General features: G+C 52.3%; 9 protein-coding genes across 10 annotated transcripts, besides 13 other annotated features; 3 read left to right on the top strand and 6 right to left on the bottom strand.

The window, feature by feature from the left end:
* Positions 1-36: part of a mobile genetic element that runs on past the window's edge.
* Positions 1-51: part of a mobile genetic element that runs on past the window's edge.
* Positions 1-54: part of a mobile genetic element that runs on past the window's edge.
* Positions 1-63: part of a mobile genetic element that runs on past the window's edge.
* Positions 1-1,946: part of a mobile genetic element that runs on past the window's edge.
* EKO05_0003855 (uncharacterized protein) lies at positions 65-382 on the bottom strand (the record flags this gene model as incomplete). The annotated part of the gene is made up of 1 exon (XM_059636250.1): positions 65-382. One exon carries the CDS (start codon positions 380-382, stop codon positions 65-67), a length of 318 nt encoding a protein of 105 aa, XP_059492233.1.
* Positions 68-666: a mobile genetic element.
* Positions 68-669: a mobile genetic element.
* Positions 89-657: a mobile genetic element.
* EKO05_0003854 (uncharacterized protein) lies at positions 664-1,111 on the bottom strand (the record flags this gene model as incomplete). 2 transcript variants are annotated; one of them, XM_059636249.1, is made up of 2 exons in its annotated part: positions 664-679; positions 729-1,111. In XM_059636249.1, the coding sequence occupies 2 exons, from the start codon at positions 1,109-1,111 to the stop codon at positions 664-666; spliced, it is 399 nt and encodes a 132-aa protein (XP_059492232.1). The 2 variants fall into 2 exon arrangements, with proteins under 2 accessions (XP_059492232.1, XP_038800424.2); XM_038938196.2 differs by having other exon boundaries at positions 664-1,111.
* Positions 674-1,128: a mobile genetic element.
* Positions 728-1,143: a mobile genetic element.
* Positions 734-1,146: a mobile genetic element.
* Positions 1,239-1,261: a tandem repeat.
* A 640-nt stretch (positions 1,947-2,586) lies between the features above and the next one.
* Positions 2,587-2,624: a tandem repeat.
* Positions 2,625-3,811: 1,187 nt separating this feature from the next.
* EKO05_0003853 (uncharacterized protein) lies at positions 3,812-5,504 on the top strand (the record flags this gene model as incomplete). Its single annotated transcript, XM_038938272.1, has 4 exons — positions 3,812-3,985; positions 4,035-4,150; positions 4,203-4,537; positions 4,585-5,504. 4 exons carry the CDS (start codon positions 3,812-3,814, stop codon positions 5,502-5,504), a joined length of 1,545 nt encoding a protein of 514 aa, XP_038800425.1.
* Positions 5,505-6,085: 581 nt separating this feature from the next.
* Positions 6,086-7,090, top strand: EKO05_0003852 (uncharacterized protein; the record flags this gene model as incomplete). The annotated part of the gene is made up of 1 exon (XM_038945254.1): positions 6,086-7,090. One exon carries the CDS (start codon positions 6,086-6,088, stop codon positions 7,088-7,090), a length of 1,005 nt encoding a protein of 334 aa, XP_038800426.1.
* A 397-nt stretch (positions 7,091-7,487) lies between these two features.
* EKO05_0003851 (uncharacterized protein) lies at positions 7,488-8,718 on the bottom strand (the record flags this gene model as incomplete). Its single annotated transcript, XM_038938667.2, has 2 exons — positions 7,488-8,528; positions 8,575-8,718. The coding sequence occupies 2 exons, from the start codon at positions 8,716-8,718 to the stop codon at positions 7,488-7,490; spliced, it is 1,185 nt and encodes a 394-aa protein (XP_038800427.2).
* Positions 8,719-9,224: 506 nt separating this feature from the next.
* Positions 9,225-10,979, bottom strand: EKO05_0003850 (uncharacterized protein; the record flags this gene model as incomplete). The annotated part of the gene is made up of 3 exons (XM_038938545.1): positions 9,225-9,596; positions 9,646-10,822; positions 10,876-10,979. The coding sequence occupies 3 exons, from the start codon at positions 10,977-10,979 to the stop codon at positions 9,225-9,227; spliced, it is 1,653 nt and encodes a 550-aa protein (XP_038800428.1).
* A 2,785-nt stretch (positions 10,980-13,764) lies between these two features.
* Positions 13,765-15,133, bottom strand: EKO05_0003849 (D-amino-acid oxidase; the record flags this gene model as incomplete). The annotated part of the gene is made up of 4 exons (XM_059636248.1): positions 13,765-13,934; positions 13,996-14,219; positions 14,338-14,553; positions 14,622-15,133. 4 exons carry the CDS (start codon positions 15,131-15,133, stop codon positions 13,765-13,767), a joined length of 1,122 nt encoding a protein of 373 aa, XP_059492231.1.
* Positions 15,134-15,928: 795 nt separating this feature from the next.
* EKO05_0003848 (uncharacterized protein) lies at positions 15,929-18,554 on the bottom strand (the record flags this gene model as incomplete). Its single annotated transcript, XM_038938525.1, has 5 exons — positions 15,929-16,640; positions 16,686-18,030; positions 18,107-18,161; positions 18,214-18,245; positions 18,305-18,554. The coding sequence occupies 5 exons, from the start codon at positions 18,552-18,554 to the stop codon at positions 15,929-15,931; spliced, it is 2,394 nt and encodes a 797-aa protein (XP_038800430.1).
* Positions 18,555-19,047: 493 nt separating this feature from the next.
* On the top strand, positions 19,048-20,405 carry EKO05_0003847 (L-rhamnonate dehydratase; the record flags this gene model as incomplete). The annotated part of the gene is made up of 2 exons (XM_038938195.1): positions 19,048-19,334; positions 19,385-20,405. 2 exons carry the CDS (start codon positions 19,048-19,050, stop codon positions 20,403-20,405), a joined length of 1,308 nt encoding a protein of 435 aa, XP_038800431.1.
* Positions 20,406-20,721: the final 316 nt, after the last annotated feature.

Genomic DNA, 20,721 nt, shown 5'->3' with positions numbered 1-20,721 from the left:
TGACAAATCGTGAGCTGCCTAGATAGGACGACGGCAGGACAACGCGGCGTCCAACAGGGCCTGCCTAGGCGTCGTTGTTGCCCATAACGGCATCAGCAACACCGCTATACAGGTCTGCCCGCAGCTGTGCCTGGTTTGCTCGGATCCAGGCCAGCCGGGCCTGGTCGCAGATAGCCCAGATATCCACAACGTACTGCTGAAACAGCCTGTAGAAGCAGAACGGATTTGTAGTCTGCCCAGGGCGGGGGTGTAGATAGTATCGATAGTAGGTTTGCTGGGTCAGCGACGTCTGCAGACGGGATCCGTCCTGGTTACGGAGCGTTAGCCCCGGCCGCCACCCAGAATCCCCGTGGGGAAACATCAGTACGTAGTGTAGCGGCATGTAAGATGGGTGGGCGGCGCTAATAGTAAACAGGGCGCTGGAGTTACGGGCCGCTAGGACGATGGGACGGGACGTCTCTGCACCTGCTGCGTCAGGTATCACTAGGCCTAGCTCATCGCTAGTAGGTACGTTCTCCCTGCGGCGGTCCTGCCCAGTCTCTAGGGCTAGTGTAAGCCTGCTGGTTAGTATGACGCGGGCGTCTGCAGCGCTACTGTTAAGCCGATCCTGGGCTGTGCGGTATATAGATATATATGGGTTATTGATCTCATATAGCATTGCCGTTAGATCTTAGAGAATCTGGAGCTGTAAGTGGCTGTTCCGCTGGTGGCGGGCGTTGGCAGCGTACTGTGGGTCGTAAAAGTATAGCTGAGCGTACTGCGGCAGGCTTCCCTCGAGAACCTCTACAGGGCCGCTGCGGTGGTATAGGGCCCCGTGGATCTGAAACACCTGCACGCCAGGGCCCTGCGCCCCACGGCTGGTAGGTGTACAGTCTACCGAGGTAAACGCAAAGGCAGCGTTGTAGGCCCGTAGCTCCTTACGGAAGTGCCGCGCTGCTAGAGTATTCGTGTTGAGTAGCTGATACAGGTACGACGGCAGCGGTGTGAGGGCTGGCAGGTCAACCTCGCCGTCCAGGCAGCAGAGAGTAAATCGCGGGTCTGTTACAGAGGTAGTGCTCTTCCGCTCATCTATCCAGTGTAAGGCGCCGCAGGCTGAACAGGGCACCTGCATGCTGCCAATATCGTAGTATACACCATCAGGACGACGTCGCAGGAGCGGGGTGGTGTCCTGTTGGAGCCCTACAAGGACTGTCTCGGGCAGGTCGTCAAACGGGTTATCACTATACTGGGAGCTAGGGGCAGCAGCTGGAGCAGCAGCAGCCGGGTTATTAGGAGTATTACTGGCACTGCCCTCACGGCGTGAGGCCTGTTCAGGGGCGCTAGCACTGGGCGCTGGCTGGGAGGCAGTTAGGCGGTCCCTCTGGGGGCTTGATGGACGTGGAGGTGTAGAGAGACGGCGTCGCCGGCGGCCTGCACGGGACGTCTACTGACTGTAAGCGTAATCAGAGAGAGGGGGAGGTAGTAGTTACGGCACTGCAGTTGCTACATGGCTGGTAGACGCCCCCTATCCGGTTGCGGCGGAAGTTAGCAGATGGGAGATAGGTCCTACAGCTGCTGCAAAATACTTGGGATGATGGCTGGCTGACGGCTAGGGAAAAGACTGGAGGGGGGGGGCTAGAACACGCCGTGGACGGGCCATACGAACCTGTAGCGAGCCTGTACAGGACCTGTAAAGCTTTTTACAGGAGTTTACAGGAGCAGATTACCGGAACAATATAGGGCTGCTACGGGCGGTGTAGGACGTCAGTATAGCTGAGAGTTGACGCTAGAGGGTGCACGGCCAGAAAACGACAACTTTACACGTCTGCTGCGCCCGCTACAGGGCTGATTAATTTGTCTCAAGCAGATAGGCAGGTAGCGGCGAGTTTTATCAGCTATCTGGCACTTATTTCAGGGCTTACAGGGGCTTTGTTGGGGAGATCACTTTAACCTGTTTATATATAAGATTGACTGGACAGATGTCATGGTTTGAGGGTGCAGTTCATGGCGCTTGATCACGACAGATAGTCTCGATAATAAAATTCACAGCTGCTGTCCAGCATTTCACCGACTATGAAGATACTCATGGTCTGATGGTCTCATTAAGAGCGGGGCCATGTCACGCAACCACAACCGGACAATCTGTGGCAGACGATAGATACTTGATTCCATGTGCAAGGTGCACGTTGATCCTCCAATCTCATTGCCTTTGATATAGCTGGAGTGAATTACGATTCCACCTGCTGGGCGCCTGGATTAGTATTTGCATTTTGTAACACCTTTGCCTCGAAACTTTGATGCAACGTACACTCTCGGGACCTTCGCTGCAAGGAACTTTGAGTTGTTTTGACTTCCGCGGTCCAATCACACTAAAAAGACAAGGAACCAACACCAGTCACTTTGTGTTTTGGAGTTCGGCAGATCCGCCAACATATACTCACATCCATTAATAAGTTCAGCAAGCAGCCAAGGAACGTAGAAAAATGATCGCCTGCTCGGTTAGTAGCAAGCTTATCAACAAACAAAACAAACAATGTTTCAAGCCTCCATTTGATTTGTTTGACACTTTTTAGCAACGGGCTTTGGTTTGATTGGGATTGAGCCCTAATTGCCTGATTTTGTTTGTTTGATTGATTGAATATTGAAAAAAGACCAGGTGGCTGGGGAGGGCGGGGACAGTTAGGGGTAGCGTCGGCTGTGTTGTAGATCACGTGACCCAACATATCCTTCACCCCCCCCCCATTCCCCACATGACCCCCTCTATCACCCTCGCTTAGGTATTTAAACAAAATCAAACGGAAACAACAATATCTAATAGATCATTGATTTTGTTTGATTTTGAGGCCTCTTGCAGTTTTATTTGTTTGATTTGAGATAATCAAACAAAAATCAAGACAATATTATTGAATCCATTTGATTGTTGACAAGCCTGGTTAGTAGTGTGCGACGGCTCATCGGTAACAGCGTGTTTTGCGAACCCATCTCATCTGTGGATTCGAGACGTAGCCAGTAATGCGAACAAGTGTTTTTTAAATCTTGTAGAGGAGTTGTGCCAGAATTCTCAACACATGTGAGAGCAGCCTCGCCCAAGACTGGCCCCTTAACGCCCCAGGAAGCCACTCTGTAGCTCACCTCCGCATTTGTACCGCTAACCAGACATGTCCACGGGCTGACCGCACAAGCTAACAGCCTCAGGGTTTACAGTTTGTGATGGCTTTGTAGATCTTAGTCTGATTAGTCGTCAGTGCACTGACAGCCCACTAGGCACTGCGACTCCTGCGTTGGTACGGGACAGCAGGCTAGCGACAGAGAACAAACATCAACAATCCTTGCTCTCTGAAAGACGAGGCTCATTGAAACCAGATTTACTGAATACGCCGGTTCAGGCTCAAATCTCAACTTCAACGTCTTCAACCAAATGCAGACCGAGATCATACGTAATATTGAAGGGGAAGACTTGCTAAAGTATATTGGACGGACACTAAAAAGGTCGAGAATAGATATCGAAAGAGTGCACAAGCCCCCATCGACGCCTGTCCCGCGAGGCGTCAAAATGAGCAGCTGACGATTGACGGTGTGCTTCTTACCTCGTATGCGATTTGGACGTTTTGGTCCAGACATTCCAAAAAGGCTAGAAAGGTATGGTTGCTATCCCTCTAGCTCCATCTCCGCCTCGCCGTTCCAAGAGTTGTCTAGAGTGAAAAAGACAGTCTCTACGAGTTCGCTTGAGTTCTATACTTAAATTGATCAGCCCGCAGTACAGATCGTGTCGATAAGCCGTTCTCTCTCGTCACTACAACATTCGCAAGACACCATTTGTCCTGTTGTTGATATGGCTCCTACACTCTTTCAGGCTGCTGCACTGGCATTGAGAGCTTCATCGATCGTCTGCCCCACTACACCAACATGTCCTCAAGACGACAAGTGCACATATATGTCCAGCAGCATTTCTCTGCAAGCTAGCTGCTCGACTGACTTTTACGGCGGAGACCTGCAACTGGCGCAGGTAGGTTTTCATGTAAAACCATATTTCGATTCCTCTGACAAAGAAAAAGACCTCCACACTGGCTGGTTGTATGAAAGCTTGCGCTTCAGTAAGCAACTGCATTGCAGTCAGCTATGTTGGCCAGAACTGCTACATGAAGAGCACACTGAACTCTGCTCAAGCGAAGTAGGGTCCCTGAATCGACTGCAGCTAGAGTAGTTACTGACTTTACGTGTAGTGACAACGTAATCGGCGCAGCAGTCACGGCCCGCGAGACGACAGCCCCAGTGGTACCGACTACACCGATGTCCTGTCCTGCCACATACACCTGTCCTGAGAACGACGGTTGCACGATCCAGGGTGCCGGCTCTCGCACATTTGCTCTCTCTTGTGGAACCGACTTCTATGGAGGTGACTTCACCAACATGGAAGCATCAAGCCTTCAAGTTTGTACACAAGCTTGTGCTGACAACAGCCAATGCGTGGCTGCCAGTTACGTTGGTGGCAAAGGCGCTGGCCATTGCTATCTCAAAGACAAGAACGATGGCGTAAGCAACAATGACAACGTGGATGGTGAGTTTAACGAGCTATTCCACAGAAATTCTCCTGACATGCTACAGCCATCGCTATCGATACCCGAGTGGTGGCGACCCCTTCACCTGTTTCATCAATTATGGCTTCATCATCAACCGCTACCCCCACACCAAGCGATGTCGTTTCTTCGACTCCATCTGCATCCTCATCTCCACCTGCAACAAGCGACCCCATCTCCTCGGCTTCATCTGCCATGTCCACCAGCTCTTCCTCATCTAGCGAGGTCGCGTCCTTTACCTCCTCGAGTTCGTCTGCTACTGTATCACCCACCACGTCCTCTAGCACGACCTCGAGCATATCTGTGGGTGACCTGAGCTCGACTTCGAGTATGACTTCGGCTATCCCATCTTCATCTGATGTGTCCTTGACGCCTACTCCCACGCCGACGCCCACCTCTACTCTCACACCGACGTCCACCTCTACTCCCACGCCGACGTCCACCTCTACCGCCACACCCACGCCCGCCTCTACCGCCACACCCACGCCCACCCAGATCCTTCTAAATCCTGGATTTGAGGATGGGACAGGAAACTCCGCTACCTCATGGACCGTTTCGGGCGCTCCTTTTCTTGCTGGAAACATCGGAAGACTCAGTGGCGATTCTCACAGCGGCTCCTACAGTTTCCAGGCAACACCCTTAGCCAACAATGCCCAATGGGTCGCGGCATTGTCCCAGACCGTCACTGTTGTTCCAGGGCAAGCATACGATGTATCCGTCTGGGGGAAGGCAAGTTCTCCTGCTGTGGGCTGCATCACATACATCTTATACGGCTCACTCGTTGGTACCGGGTTTTCTCTTACAACTGCGTACACGCAGAATGTGAGGAGGATTCCAGCATCCATGACAGCCTCAGGGACTGGTACTCTTTCTATCAGGACTAATTGTCTTCGCGGTGTCCCAGGAGCAAAGCTCTGGTTGGACGACATCACCATGACACAAGTTTAGTCTCGAGTCGTTGAAGAAGAGTTAACCTCCAATAATCAAAGCCATCCTGACTCTACGTCCTCGTAGCTGTCTGCTTCCACTTTCTCGTCTCTAATTGTACGTCTATCATTACCATTTTGCAACATTCTCTCGACTATGATCCCGCCTGTTTTTTTTTCTCCGTCTAGAATATAAACATCTTCCATTTCATCAAGCTCATGCGGTCTATTATCATGGAGTTTGATTTGATCAAGCAAACTCTAAGGGCGTCCTCTAGCAGCACCTAAGGAAAGAGTAATACGAAAGTGTGCAGAGTTATGCTCTTGTTCCATTGGTTGACGTTTTAGGAGTTCACGATGTTCTCGCCCATGGTTCACTACAACTCGATACCACAAGACGACGCAAATCGAATACCCACGCACCAATCGAGAATCAAACAAGCCTTTTACCACGGCCCTAAAAAATCTTTATTGGGACACACGCGACAAAGTCTTTGACTTTGACATGGCCGACTTCATATTTGAGGCGCCTACATAAAACATTCTTAAATTGCTTCGCACACACCTCTCCCGCGCTCTTCTTAAGGCTGCACATACCCTACCATGTCACCGCGCAATTTCCTATATATGGACGACCAGGGTGCTACGCGTAGCGTAGACATTCCTCACGGGCTTCGCTCATACGCAGCCGAACATCTGAAGGCTCTCGAGAGTCTGATAGAGCGAATCAACCGCATCGTCATTCCGGATGTAGCCACACCACATCAGAAGTCCCCGACGACAGTGGAAGCTGGACCTAGCGGCCCTGTCGATGGTGTTGCATCGGAAGGCACTGAGCATCACACAGCCCCTGTGGCAACTGGATATATCGATCCTCTAGACGGCCTCACCGTAGTGGAAGCCGAGTTCCTCGACGACCTGGGTTGGGCGGACAACGACCTTACTAGCGAGGAAGAAGCGTTTCTTCGCGAATACGGTCTTGATGAGCCTGAACACGTTACATACGAAGAGGGGTCTTCGTCCGAAGCAGCCCTTGTCCCGGAAACGCCACTCGTACACTCTCACGATGTCGACTGCAAACGTTCGTTCCCGTGGAACTGCACTTCGAACGCAGGGCCTCTTCCAATCTTGAGCGACCCGACTTTCGGGCCTGTTGGCACTGCACCCCCAACACGTCGTCGCACTTCCGAGCCTCGAGTTCCTCCAGCCTCCTCTTCGGACTCACCGGCCGCGGCACCTCCGACTCGGGCGTCTGTTCCCACCACACCGCTGCGAATTCCTGCAGTGACTCTCGCTGCTGCAAGATCAGGCTACTTCGTGTGGATCCAGAGGGTTTGGGAGCAGCAAGAAAAAACGCTGAGCATACTTGCGCAAAGACTCGAGGAACAAAGACGGGTAGAAGCACTCGAGCAGGCAATAATGGTCGAAGAAACAAACCAGGCGGTGGATCGATATTGGACTTATCGGAAGCAGCTGTTCAGAGAGCAATATTCTCTGGGTGTGATTCAGTACGGAGAATACCCCGCGTCCTTTTTGGTCGCTGATGCTACAGCCGAGAGGATTGCGCGAGTAGAGGACGAAGCATTGAGGATGCCTCTACGGAACTAACAGTCTCTGTATGGAGAAAGGGGGTTTCCTAGGTGCTGAACCAGTAAAACGCTCCCCAGAGACAGCTTGTCAAGTAGCTTGGCGGCACAGCGGTCGAGTAATGTGTTGGCTTGTCTGTCTTATTCAACATTCTTTCAAAAGTCGATTGCACTTGAGATGGTATTTTCCAGACCTCCAAGAAGTCCTGCTGATTGCCTGTTATCACGACTCCAGATCTCGGTATTGGGTATGGGTATTGATGATGGGATCGAGTTTCCCAAGGAGTTTTCCTTTCGCGGTGCAATTGAAAATGCCACTGTGAGGGTCTTTTGTAATGTTTCTTTGGTATTATTTTGGCCCAGATAAAAATGCACTCCCTTGCTGGAAGGAATCGGTATTGACATGGTGTTTACTCGCCTTACTTTGTTCCTTGGGCACCGTGAGGCACACCACTCCTTCGTTTCGCCATGCTCTGTCCGATAGCATTCCGAACTTCTCTTTCCTGATGCACCACGTTCTGCACCATGTACTTCTTCAGCGCCTCCCGTAGCTCGCTCTTCGCCTTCTCGTTCTCCCTGTAGGGTGTCGACTCAAGCTCCAGCAACCGCGAGGCATCCTTGTTCGACTCGGCCACGAATGCGCTCAAACGATCGAGCTGCTGGTGCTGTGTGTTTTCGGTATCGTCCGTGGGCTGTGTGGGATGTTCAGGGTCCATACGATATAACGGCATCAGCAAGGCCAAAAACTGAGCGGCTGATATGGAGGCCTTCTTGGCGATGGCAATGGCCTGAAAGGGGAGGTAGGCGGGCCGCAGGTTGAAGGAAGCCACCAGCGGGTTCAAGTATTCAGCCAGGATCGCAGGATGATCTGGTCGCATAGCGGTGCGTACTTCGAAGGTCGCTACTGCGAGGAGTCCAAGGTATCGCCAGTATGAGCCGTCCTTGAGAAAGCCTAGGGCATTTGCACCAATGAGAAAGACGAACAAGACGCCGTAGTTTGTCAAAGCACTCAGCAAGGCGCTGTCAACGTAATCCTTGACTGTCAAACATGACTGGCACTGTGTGAAGATATCCGGACCAAAACGATCGTGTGCGAAGCGCTTCGTGGGGTCTAGAATGATGTCGCGTGCGTGCTTCAAGTGAATGTAGTAAGCATTTGCAGCGTCCCTATCGACACCAGAACCAAGCTTATCAGGGTGGAAGCGTAGAGTGAGCTTCCTGAAGTGCGAGTTCAGCCCGCTCTCGTTTATGTTGATCGGTACGCCTAGGTCATTGTACGCGTTGCTTGATCTTTGGAGGTTGAAGTCGACCTCATATAGAGTGAAGGCGAAATAGGCAACGTAGATGGCGATGAGGATATGTCGGCGGTGTTTGATAAAGCGTGCGGAGCCTGGCTGCGGTTTAGGGTCACCCGCTCGAATGAAAATGCTGTAGAGAATGCTCTGCGCCCAGCCAGCAGCCTACATGTTTTAGCTTTTGTGCCCATACGTGTTACAACAGACATACCAGAGGGATCAGGAACTGCCAGACTAGAAAGGGCACAAGAGTGTCCCACGACATGCTTGCTCTCGCCAAGTTATTGTTTATGTGCGGGTCATCGTTAGGCCAAGGCCAGGGAAGTGAACAATGAATGCGCGCGACAAGTGGCATCGTCCGGAAGTTCCGAGGCTGCTTAGTCACACTACCACGTGACATGATTGCCACCCTCGACGCCAAGCATCCTGCTTTATCACGCGATTTGCTACTAGTAACAAAGGTCATTTCACACATGCGTGCGGGTGGAATGTTGCGAGAAGGTCGGAATGTGAATATACAGCGTTCAGTGGAGAAGACATTTAATAAGTATTATCAGAATTGACAAACACTTGTCACACCGGAGGCAGAATCAGCTTCGATAAAAACAGTACGTATTGACTATGGGTATAGGGCGGTCTATCGACTGTTCTTATAATATCAAAGAAGACAAACAAAAATCTGACTAGAATCTCTACCTCCTCCAGGCTCATTACTGGAGAGGCAACATCCATATGACGGCAAGGCGTCGGGTATCTTTCCATCACATATTCCTAGCCATTCGTCGGCAAGCCGACGCTGTAGCGCACACGGTGCACTTGTTCGTAATCGTTACAACCAGCGCTCAAAATTCAAGCAATGATTTACTGAGGAAGCCTGGCATTACCGGGAAGCATCTCCTCCTGCCTGCCATTCTGCTTCTCACTGCTCTTCTTTTCGTTGTAGTCGCCGCCGGAGCCACTCTCCTCGTCGGACTCGTCCATGCCATACTCGCGGTTGTAGCGGGAGATTTCCGATTCGTCCATGGTGGGAAGCTCCTTCGCAGCCAAAACGTAGCTCTTGTTCTCTAGGTAACCCTTGGCGAAGATGAGGTCGATCTCCTCGAGGGAGCGACCAGAGGTCTCTGGGTACAAGAAGTAGATGACGGGAAAGAACATGGCGTTGAGAATAGCAAAGAATAGGTAGGTGTAGGCACTGATGCTGGAGATCAGAACTGGTGTGATCATGACAATGAACTGCACCTGTTAGCAAAAGTGTAGATGATAAAAAACAAGGTACACTTACAAAGTTCCAGAGCCAGTTGGAAATGGTGGAGGTGGCGTTGGCCTTCGCACGAGTCTTGATAGGGTTGATCTCAGCGGGGTACAACCAAGGCAGAGGCAGCCAGGTAGCGCCGAAGAAGGCAATGTAGGTGAAGAGACCAACAGCGGCACCCTTGGCAGCGGAGGAAGTACCGGGCATCAGGCAACCGAAGACGAGGATCATGGACAGACACTGTCCAACCGTGCCGATCAAGAAGAGCTTACGACGACCGACACGCTCAACGAGGAACCATGATGTGGTAGCGAAGATGGAGTAAACAACCATGTTGATACCACCAAGGAGCAGAGCCAAGTTGTGAGTAGTGCCGAGAGCGTTCTGGAACAGGATTGGGAAGTAGTAGATGACAGCGTTGCAACCAGAAAGCTGCTGCATCATCTGGGAGGAAGCACCCAGAAGCATACGGCGGAGATGCTGAGACTTGCCGTTGGTAAGGACAGCCGAGAACTTGGTCTTGCCGCCGCCACCAGACAGGCGGATGGCGTCCTTGATGATGCCCATCTGAACGAGAACCTCGGGGTTTTCGCGGGGAAGACCGTTCAAAGCAGCCATGACAGTAGTAGCTTCTTCCTCGCGATGGTGGGTAAGAAGCCACCTGGGCGACTCAGGTAGCTGGGTCATCATGATGAGGACAATAACAGCGAAGACGACTTGGAAAGCAATGGGGAATCGCCAGGTGAAGTCGTCAGGCCCGTATAGACATCCGTAATCAATCCAGTAAGCGATCAACGTGCCAATGGCGACGTTACCACCTTCAATGCAAATGACCTTTCCACGGTTCTTTGCACGGCAGCACTCTGCCTGATAGGTGGGAATGGTCGAAGTGTTGATACCGTTACCGATTCCGGTGATACATCGTCCGATGATTAACTGCGCAGTTGCGCCTCCGTTGGGAGGAACGGATGCGATTTGAATGATAACACCGATAATCATGACCGAGGCACCGAGGAAGATGGAGTTGCGACGACCAAGCCTATCTCCGAACGCAAAGATGAAGCAGGCACCGAGGAAGCAACCGACAGCGTAGATGGCGACGACGAAACCCTCGTAGGTGGGATCACCCTCAACCTGGGGAAAAGCTGCGACGAATGCGGGGGCGGAGACGATACCAGACATGACACCTTGGTCATAGCCGAAAAGACTACAACATTGTTAGAACATGAAGAACGGGAAGCTAGTATGAGTGAGGCTAACAGAAAGTCTGTGGTGGCAACGATGGTGATGAGGACTTGCAACATCCTACCGGACTTGCCCCAGTAGGTGGGCACGCCCGACTCATTTTCTCTGTGAGGTGCCATGGTGAAGGCTGATCAACGAAAGCTGGAGAGAGATGCTGGGGATTCTACGGCGGGGAGAGGGTCCCTCTTTAAGTGATCGTCCCAAATGCCACGAGTCAAAACTTCGGCAACGTCTGGCGTGAAGGTAACGAGCAACGGTCCACTTGGTTCCACATTTACCAACATCGGTCTGACACGAGAAGTACACTAGATAACGAGTTTTACATTATCTCGGACTTGGCTGTGGTTGCATCGCGCGGTGATGCCGCTGACGGCTGAGGCGTCAAATAACAGTGGGTATAAGGCAAACCAAGCAGGGTCGTGAGTGGATCAAGACGCCTTGGACCAATCTTGGAGAAAAGCGGAGGACGCTTGGGGTGGAACAAGAGCTCGGCAACCAGCAGCTTTCGTCTTAGGCCGAGGCTTCTCCGCCTTGCGTCATAGGCTCACTGCTCACTGGACTGGGGATTGCGGAGGACGGGCAGCGGAGGTTTGCCGACTCGCTTGCCACACCCACCGGCGAGTATAGATTTTTCTCCCATCGCAGCCACCTATGTTCGGCGCGACCGTGTAACAAGACAGAAACACACGTCAGTTAATGCAGGTGCGTAGACTTCCGCTTCAGACTTCTCGGGCAACATACCAAAATTACTCAATAGCGTCCAAAGTTTTCACATGAGGCAGCATTGCTCGTCTCAACATGTCCACGTTGACGTCACACACCGGCGACTAACATCCAACCATGCAGGGTCGAAACGACCGTGCGTGTGCGGCTCTGCAGCCTCTTCATCTTGGCGCTGATCTTATCCGACTTAAACCTTTCTGGTGGAGAGTCAGGCCTTGAACTGGCGGCCGGGAAAGACTTTGTCAGCGTTCGGCTGCCACTACCGCGCTAACACAAGGAGCAACGAGACGGGGAATGTGGGCAGCATCGACGTCATTGCGGTGAGAACCCTCGAAACGCTCAAGTGTCGCAGTCGCGATAGAAAAATTTGGTGTTGGGAATGAAAGCGTCAAGATTCCTGGCTAGTTGACGGCAACATTGCCGGTGCATGCGGTAATTGCGGCGTGCGTACGTGTGAGTTGGAAAAACCCGTCCATCAATCAGAGTTGGGATGTACCACGCTGATCAAGATCCCTTTCATGCACGTTTAACGATGGAATCGCGGTGTGGATTGACGAGGGGTGCGACAACGTGCTTAGGTAACTAGCGTATGCGCCGGCACTTCCTCATCAGACATCCCGGTCACGAGCCGCGTTCACGTCGCGTACGCAAGCGCTACATATCTTCCCCTGTCTCAGCAGCAACCTCCAAGAGTTGGTCTTCAGGAGCCGTTTGCGCGGAATCAACAACTCTCAGCTGGATCTGGAGAAGCGTTTCAGGTGTCAAAACACCACAGTCCCTGCAGAACCGCAGTCCCACTTTTGGAACGCACCTCGGCTATGACGGAGCTTCCTGCGAGACTATCACAAAATTGCATCTTGGCTACCCTTGTCGAGCTACCGTGGGTAGCTTGTAGGCCTCTCATCTGTGCGGACTGCTAGCTTCTTCTGCATCTAGTAATTTGTCCCACTATCGCAGGAGCCTCATCTCTCACCGTCTTTGCCAAGTTGTATCCCTTGGGAACCACAGGTCCGCTCTCGAGGGAGGCTGTGTTGAGCCTTATACATTGCACTGACTGGAACCAACCGCTCGGATGGGCTGCCGGTGCTGGTATGGTGAGCTGATTTGCTGTGCCGCTCGCGGGTTCCTTCGCGCCTCTGGTTGGGGCTCTCGCTGAGCCGCTGAGACGCTTCGGTGCAACTTTCTCCGTCGACTAGCGTTGCAGCTACAGCTGACCGTACCCAATCGCTGCCTAGGCAATAGACGCAAAATGCTACTTGGCGGCTTCGATCATTACTTGTTGTAAGTGTTGATCCTGCTTCCAGACACTAAAACTTCAACAACAAGCCGCCAAGTCTGGTTTACAGCAGTCTATTGAAAATGTCGCAATTGCTGCTTCTTGGCCTCAAGTACCTAGAGGCAAGAGTCTGGGCAGCACCGTGACCTGCGTAAATAAAGGTCATGGGCCGCTTTAATACATTAATTACAATGACTGCAGTGACCAAGAGGAAGTCAACATAGACGAAGCTGTCTCCTCATCGTGAGTGGACGACATCATCCATCTCCGGAAATGCTGAGAAAAAAACCAACTATACGATTGCGAGCACACAACACCGACAGAAACATAAAACAAAAATCAAAGCTTACGGACCAATAGCTCGGCAACGGATTTTCTCGCTCTCAAAAATGTGTTCCCCAACCCTCGGTTTCGTGATCCTCTACGCACCTGCTTGCTGTAAACAGTGGAGAGGTTCCACACCACCATCAGCAACACTGCGCACCGACCATCAGTGCTTCGGTAGATATTGACGCGCGGCACATAACAGCGAACATAATCACGAGGTGACAACAAGCTCTCGCAAGCGAGCTTTTTTGTATTCATCCGAACACCCAGACTTCCACTGAAGCTGGGGAAACAATACTTCCACTTTTGCTTCACACATCCACTTTTTTGACAGTGATCAGCGAAGACTTCTTTTGGAGAATTCTGGATACTGCTCCCCACCAACACGAAATTTAGCCTGGGGATCAACAGTTTCATACAATTAATCGTCACAGCTGACTTCAACGCACATGAATCATAACAAATACTCAACATGACCACCGCACCCGCATAGCTTGGTAGGAATATAGACTGTGAACAATAATGCAGCTGTTCAACTAATGGAAGTGCACTATTTGCTCCGGCCCATCATACCTGGCTCACAGCTTTGCACTCGGGCTCAACGCCTTCTGCACCAACTCCAATACCCTCTCCGCCGTGCCCCAGCTGGCCTGGTACCCCGCCCCAGAATGCCCGTAGGCATGCACAACAGGGACACTCCACTTTTTCTCCTTTTCGATCTCAATCCTTGGGCCACCCTTTCTCGACGCTGCACAACCGTTAGCAAAGCCACGTCCTTGCATGCTTCTTGAGCATTTGTAGATACTCACGTCGCAGCCCGATGTTCCTGCTGATAATCTGCAAATCCTCGGGCTTTCCCAACTCGGGCGCCAACGCACATGATCGTTGCAGGATCTGCGCTTCGAGCTCAGAGTCCCATTCGTTGCTCCAGTCGTTATCCTGACGGCTGCCACCCAGAATCACGCCGCCGCCTAGGGTGCGCGGGAAGACATAGGTCGTTGTTGGGTCGATGCGCTTCGGTGAGCGGTAGTACCTGAGGAGGCGAGTCAGTTTGAGCAAATCTCCTGATTTGGCGATTGCCGAGGATGAGATGGGCATGAGATTGGAAATCGGAAAGAACGCGCACGTCTTACGTCCGTTCGTATTCGTACATTCTCTTCATTGGCTCTTTGGGTTCAGCGACCAGGACTGTCTGCCCGCGCGTGGGGTACATGTTTGTATCTTTTACGTCCTCGAGCTTGAGCGCACCGAGGCCTGAGGCGTTGAGTACCAGAGTGGTAGTGGGCTGTGAAGCGAGCAGCTCCTTGACAGAAGACAGTTGTCGTCGGACAAGCTTGATGCCTTTGCTGAGGGCTTGAGACTGCAACCTACATCGCGTTACATCAGCATCTGCAGGGTTTCTCTATTTGAAGGGAGAAAAGAAGTGGAAACGTACCACTGCAAGTACACCTGTGTATTGATCCTGAACGTACTCGGGAACTCGAGTCCAAAAACCGCACCTTCAGGCAACTCTTCTTTCTTCAGGTTCCGCAGGCCGCCAACAAGTTCATCATACCAGATCTTTCCCGTTTCTGGTGTTAGCAGGTTCGTCTCTTCGATGGGCGCATCAAGCACAGCCCACATCTGCTGCCGCCCCAACCCCGCCTCGTTTCCCTCTCCGCTCTTCACAACTCTACAACCATGCACGCTCTTCCCATCCATAAGCTGCCCGAAGCGGTTGAAGGTCACCTCGTCGTACTTTTCCAGCAGCCCATTGTCGTTGGCCATCGAAGACCAGTTTGCGCCGGCCCAGGGAGAAGTGTATTCTATGCTGCGGTCGCCGGGGAAGTGTTTGGCAATGATAGTGACGGTGGATCCGGGATGGGCATTAGCGAGGACAAGGGAAGACGTCAGACCGATGATTCCCGCACCTAGAATAACGAAGTGCTGGGGCGGTTGAGATGCCATGGCGTTGAGCAGTTCGATCGATCTAGGCGAGCTCAGGTAGGTCTACCCGTATAAACATTAGATGATGCTTTCAATGTTGAGCGTTGCAGTCTGGCAGATTGTCAAAGACGAGATTGAGGAGTGGATATGGTATCGCGGGAACTATCACATCTATATATTCAGCGTTCCAGAGAGGTTGACAGTATACCATGAGTAGTCGACTTCATCTTATCGCGGAGGCTTACCAAATTCCGGCTTGTCCGACGGGAAAGCCCACTAACAGCCAAGAACATGAACCATTGGTTACGGACCAAGGACTCAGACCGTCCTTGAGATTGGTATATCGTGGTTGTAATGTACCAGAGAGGGACAGACAGAAAGTACTTACTATCAAGTATCGGTGCTCAAGTTGATGATGTATAGAGGGGCGTCGGTCGGAACGGACACACGTGCTGGAGCTCCAATGATGACCGGTGTCGGACCGCCTTCTGCATGCGGTATAGCGTATCCTGTAGCTGGTCGGGCCCGCCGAGAGCATTTCCATCACTTTGTAATGGAGGCTAACAATTACATCAATAAACATAGACGTATAATTTTCAGCGTAGTAAGGACACAACGTAGCAAAGATCGAACAACGCCGTATCGGTGTTGTTGAGGTGGCAGTAAGGGGGTATATGTAAGAACGTAAAGGGATTACCACAGCTTCCAAGCTGTCAGTGCACATGCAAAATCGCAAGACAGACTCCAATAGACTGAAACCCGGTTTCCGCTTTCCGTAGCGACAGCAAGAGACTAAGACAACAAAAATGGCTACAGTTAAGCAGAACCCTTGATGAACCAATCGGAGCTGGCGTCGACCATGTAATTCGTAATGTTGGACTCGTTACTGTAGCTGCCTTCAGGCATCTGAATGTTCCCATCGGTCGTGGGATAAGTCGCCATGGCATCTATGGACACTGGTATTCGAGGCATATTGAAGAAATCGAACACGTCGAGATATTCCAGTTCATTCGGGGCTGGAGTGCGAGCTGGCGTCACGGACGGCATTCCAGCGGCGCCATCAAACCTCGGTTGACGCGCAATAAGGAAGTCGAGATCAAACGCGCATCGCCGCATGTCAGCCAAAATCTTGACAGTTGACGGTGTCACCCGTTCGCCACCCATGCCGGCGTTCTGCTGCGACTCTTGATACTCGGAGAGCACTCGAGAAAGAAGATTTGCATAGCGTGTGCCCACTTCCCAGTACTGACCCAGGTCCTGGAGTGTGCTGACTAGAACGTTGATAGAAGAATCGACACGATGATCGATTGTTGAGCCATGCACCAGTAGCACACGGGCTGCCACCCAACAGGAAAAGGCAAAAGGGGGTCCGAGTTTGGTCAGCAAGCCATTATCGCGGATAGAGGCGCACAACGCTGTAATGTTCTCTACGGCGCTCAGACACCGTTGGCTAGCACTGAACGAAGGTGTGAAGATGGGTGAGCGGTGAGTAGGGTATGCTGCTGACGAGTGAAGACGGATCACGGTACTGTCAATAATTAGTCGAGATCGGGATAACCGTTCTTGAACTCACGTATGAAAAGCGGCATGCAGCATCACCAGTCCGCTGTTCAGAGTCTGGTTGCCTCCTGGCTTCGAGAATACTCTCGCCGAGTTGCCATACTCGGCAGGTAAGTTGTACTTCCATTGTTCGATGGCGTTGTCGAGTTCGCGATACTCGCTCTGCCACTTTTCAACATCGGAGAGAGATGTTATATCCACTGGCTTCTTCAAGAACTTATGAATGCGGGTTAAGATCCCGAGAATTTCCACGTAGTAAGAGAATGAACCCAAGTTCTCAGGCCGGTTCATGCTGTAATCAGTCCTGGTCTTTGTGTGGAACCATCTAGTTTCGACGGGTACGTTACGAGCATACAGATCATCTCGACAAGGCAGCCTTCGATCAATTTCATTCTCGTCCAGAGCGAACTCGAAAGCAGTTGCCACTGTAGCATAACGATCAAGAACGTAGATCATCCAGAACAACCGACGGCGACTCTCTTCTTCAATCCAGTCTTTTGGAATGGGGAGCACGTTTGCTCGCAATGTGTATATGGATGCATACTGCGGGGCAACCATTGGCGAGTAGGTCTCCATGGAGAGTCCCAGCTGCACTACAGACCGCGTGATGAGTGCGAGCAGATTCCACCCTGGAGGCCCGTTGGAGCAGCCAACAACATCAAGGGCCAGGATGACCAGCGCCTGTAACGATTTGACAGAGCTGTTCTCGATGCCATACAGCAGAACCTTCTCTTTCGAGTTCTTGTGGTACCGCGCCCTCTTGTCAGGAGTCAATCGCTGGTCAGACGAGAACTTGACAGTGGTAGCCACAACAGAATGCAGTATGATACGGTCGGCCTCGTCCAGGCTGGAATCGCCGAACAAAGAATTGAGAGTCGACTGGCGGTGCAGAATAGGGCACCAGGGGTATATGTGCTTGAAGAACAAATCGACCAGCCCATACAACAAGTCGTACGGTGGGAAGTCTGCGTCAGCTTGTCCAAGCGCTCGCGACATGGAAGGTGCAAACTGATCGGTGCTGAAGGGAGTGTATCCGTCTCGTTGCAGGCCTACGAGCCCTGACTGCATCTCATCAGGTTGGCCATAGCCATTGCCTGAGAGTGAGGCCGACCGGGCGTCCAAAGTGTTGCCGAAGCCGTTCTGTATCGCATTCTGAGAGGGAAAACCCGACTGCGGCTTCTGTATGAAGAGGGCCGTTTCGGGACGAGGGATGTGGGGCGTCTGAATGACTGGTGGGCTCCGGAAAGTAGCCACTTCTTGCGGGGATGGCCCGGACACTGCGATCTGGTTCTGCGAGAGGTGGTTGATCTGCGACTGCTGCTGCACAATGAGCGTCTCGAGCTTATCAAGGCGTGCCTCTGCTTTACGTCAGCCGGCCATCTTTTTTTGCGCACATAATGCCATGGGTCTCGGTTGGCAGCGAGCTCTACTTACCTAGTTCACGTCCATAACCAGCTCTCAGTCCGGGCTTCTTGCGCGGTAGATAGATCTACATGCAGTCATCAGTAACGGTTCTCTGATGTCGTGCGACAGCAACTTACACATGTCGAGTGGTTCTTCAGACACCAGCCGCCTGCAAGGTTCAGATCAGCACATGATCAGAACGACCTTCGAAAGTGGAGGCCGACTTACACGCTGGATGACCGCGATCACACTTGACTTTGCGCTGCTTGCAGGTCTCGCAGCTTACGCTCAGCTTCTCGCGTTTTCGTTTGAAGCCGCTTTGACTCCTGCCAGCGTCCTCGCCGCTGTCTTCTTCGCCAGCGCTCCAAACTTCGTGATCATCGTCGCCTGGTGAATGATGAGACAATTTTGACGTGCTATTGGGGCTTGCACCCTGGTTGTGCGCAGTATTTGCGCCGTTCACAGCTGTCGCATCCATTGTTAAACGAGGCGTTTGGAGCGAGCTCGCTGAGCGTGAACTCGGTTTCCTTTCTGCCGAGGATGTGAGCGGGGTTACGGGGTTTTGCTGCTACCCCAGATTGTGTATTCATCCATTAGCGTCTTCTCCCCGGCGTCTGATTGGCAGATAGGGCTGGCCTCGTGCTCAGATGATCAACAAAACCCACTTAGCCGCTGTATCGAATTTCGAATCATCAGATGCCGAAATCCTCCCCCTACCGCCATTCCAAGCCGCACTGTGTCCGGTCGCGAAGCGAATCCACCCCGTTAGACTTCGGGCTGCTTGTCGCAGCGACTCGCAGCGAGCTCGACCGAGAGAGCACTATCGCCCATTAATTTCCGCGTGGAAGACCATTCTACCTGGGCGCGCAATGTCGCTATCTATTTAATAGTCCCACGTCCTCGGCCTACCAAGCTTTACAGACCCCTCACCTTTGCTCCGCCCCGATTTTGCTGTCAAATTTCCATTCACCATGTCTTCCTCTACCCAAAGCAGCTCTGTGAAGTCGTTCCCTACGATCAAGCATGTGCGCACGTTTCTCACTCAGGGCCCGGGGTCTGGTGGTGATTACCACAACGTGCACGGTGGCCACTGGTTGATCGACAGCAAGATCTCGACTCCCATGTCGCAGTACGAAAAGTACAGGAAGTCAAGGACCAGCTGGGGCATCAACGTCCTCGGTTCTTTCTGCGTGGAGCTCGAGGCTACAGATGGCACAAAGGGTTTCGCGACTGGCTTCGGTGGCCCGCCAGCATGCTGGTAAGCTTGACAATAAAATCAACGTCAAGAAATCAGCTGACATGAGAAAGGCTGGTCGCAGAACACTTCGAACGCTTCCTGCTCGGCGCCGATCCCAGAGATACCAACTATCTCTTCGAGCAGATGTACCGTGGAAGTATGTTTTACGGTCGCAAGGGTCTTCCTGTCGCCGTCATCTCCGTCATCGATCTCGCTATATGGGACCTTCTGGGCAAGATCCGTAACGAGCCCGTGTATAAGATGCTTGGAGGATCAACCCAGGAGAATGGCAGGCTGAACTTCTACTGCACTGGTCCTGAACCGGCCGCAGCCAAGGAGATGGGTTTCTTCGGTGCTAAGGTTCCTCTGCCATACGGTCCAGGTGAGGGCGTCGAAGGCTTGAAGAAGAACGTCGAGTTCCTTACCAAGCACCGCGAGGCTGTTGGACCGGACTTCCCTCTCATGGTTGACTGCTACATGTCTCTCACCGTTGCCTACACAATCGAAGTTGTCAAGGCGACCGCGCACTTGAACCTCAACTGGTGGGAGGAGTGCCTTAGCCCGGATGATACCGATGGCTTTGAGCAGATCAAGCGCGCTCATCCCAGCCAGAAGTTCACGACGGGAGAGCACGAGTACTCTAGGTACGGCTTCCGCAAGCTGATCGAAGGCCGCAACCTGGACATCCTCCAGCCTGACGTCATGTGGGTTGGAGGTATGACAGAGCTCATTAAGATCGCTGCCATGGCATCTGCATACGACATTCCTGTCGTTCCTCACGCTTCCGGGCCATACTCATACCACTTTGTCGTCTCGCAAGCCAACTCTCCCTTCCAAGAGTACCTGGCCAACAGCCCTGATGGCAAATCTGTGCTGCCAGTGTTTGGTAACCTTTTCACCAACGAGCCCATCCCCACAAAGGGCTACCTCGACGTCAAGGACCTCGACCTGCCCGGTTTCGGCCTCGAGCTGAACCCCAACGCTGGTCTCATCGACGCTGCGCGGATCCTCAACCCTGCGCCCGTCAAGGCTCTGAAGTCCGCTGAAGAGCAGGAGTCCCAGGCCAACGGTGCAACAAATGGCCACGCGTAAAGCGTTGCTTTCGTTTTGAATGGCGTTCTGGGGCGCATTGCATCTGTGACACAGCTGACGTTGAAAGAACACGTTATGTTGCTGCACGTCTAGATGGTTCGGGCGTTGTGCATGAGGTCTGCACTTGCAGCCTCCGGGTCAGCGATTACGAAAGCACGGTCTTATGTCGACAATCTGTATGTAGTTCACGATCAATCTAAAACGTTCGACAAACATGTCCTCAAGTTGGTTATTTTTAGCCTTCGATGGTGATCATCTCCTCGCTGCCCTGCCCCACACCGCTCTCGCAACAGCAAACCAAGCTGGAGCAGATTCA

Source organism: Ascochyta rabiei, chromosome 5, assembly GCF_004011695.2.
Source record: "Ascochyta rabiei chromosome 5, complete sequence".
NCBI classification, from domain to species: domain Eukaryota; kingdom Fungi; phylum Ascomycota; class Dothideomycetes; order Pleosporales; family Didymellaceae; genus Ascochyta; species Ascochyta rabiei.
The sequence above is the reverse complement of the archived record's forward strand: the minus strand, read 5'-3'. Positions and strand labels throughout refer to the sequence as shown.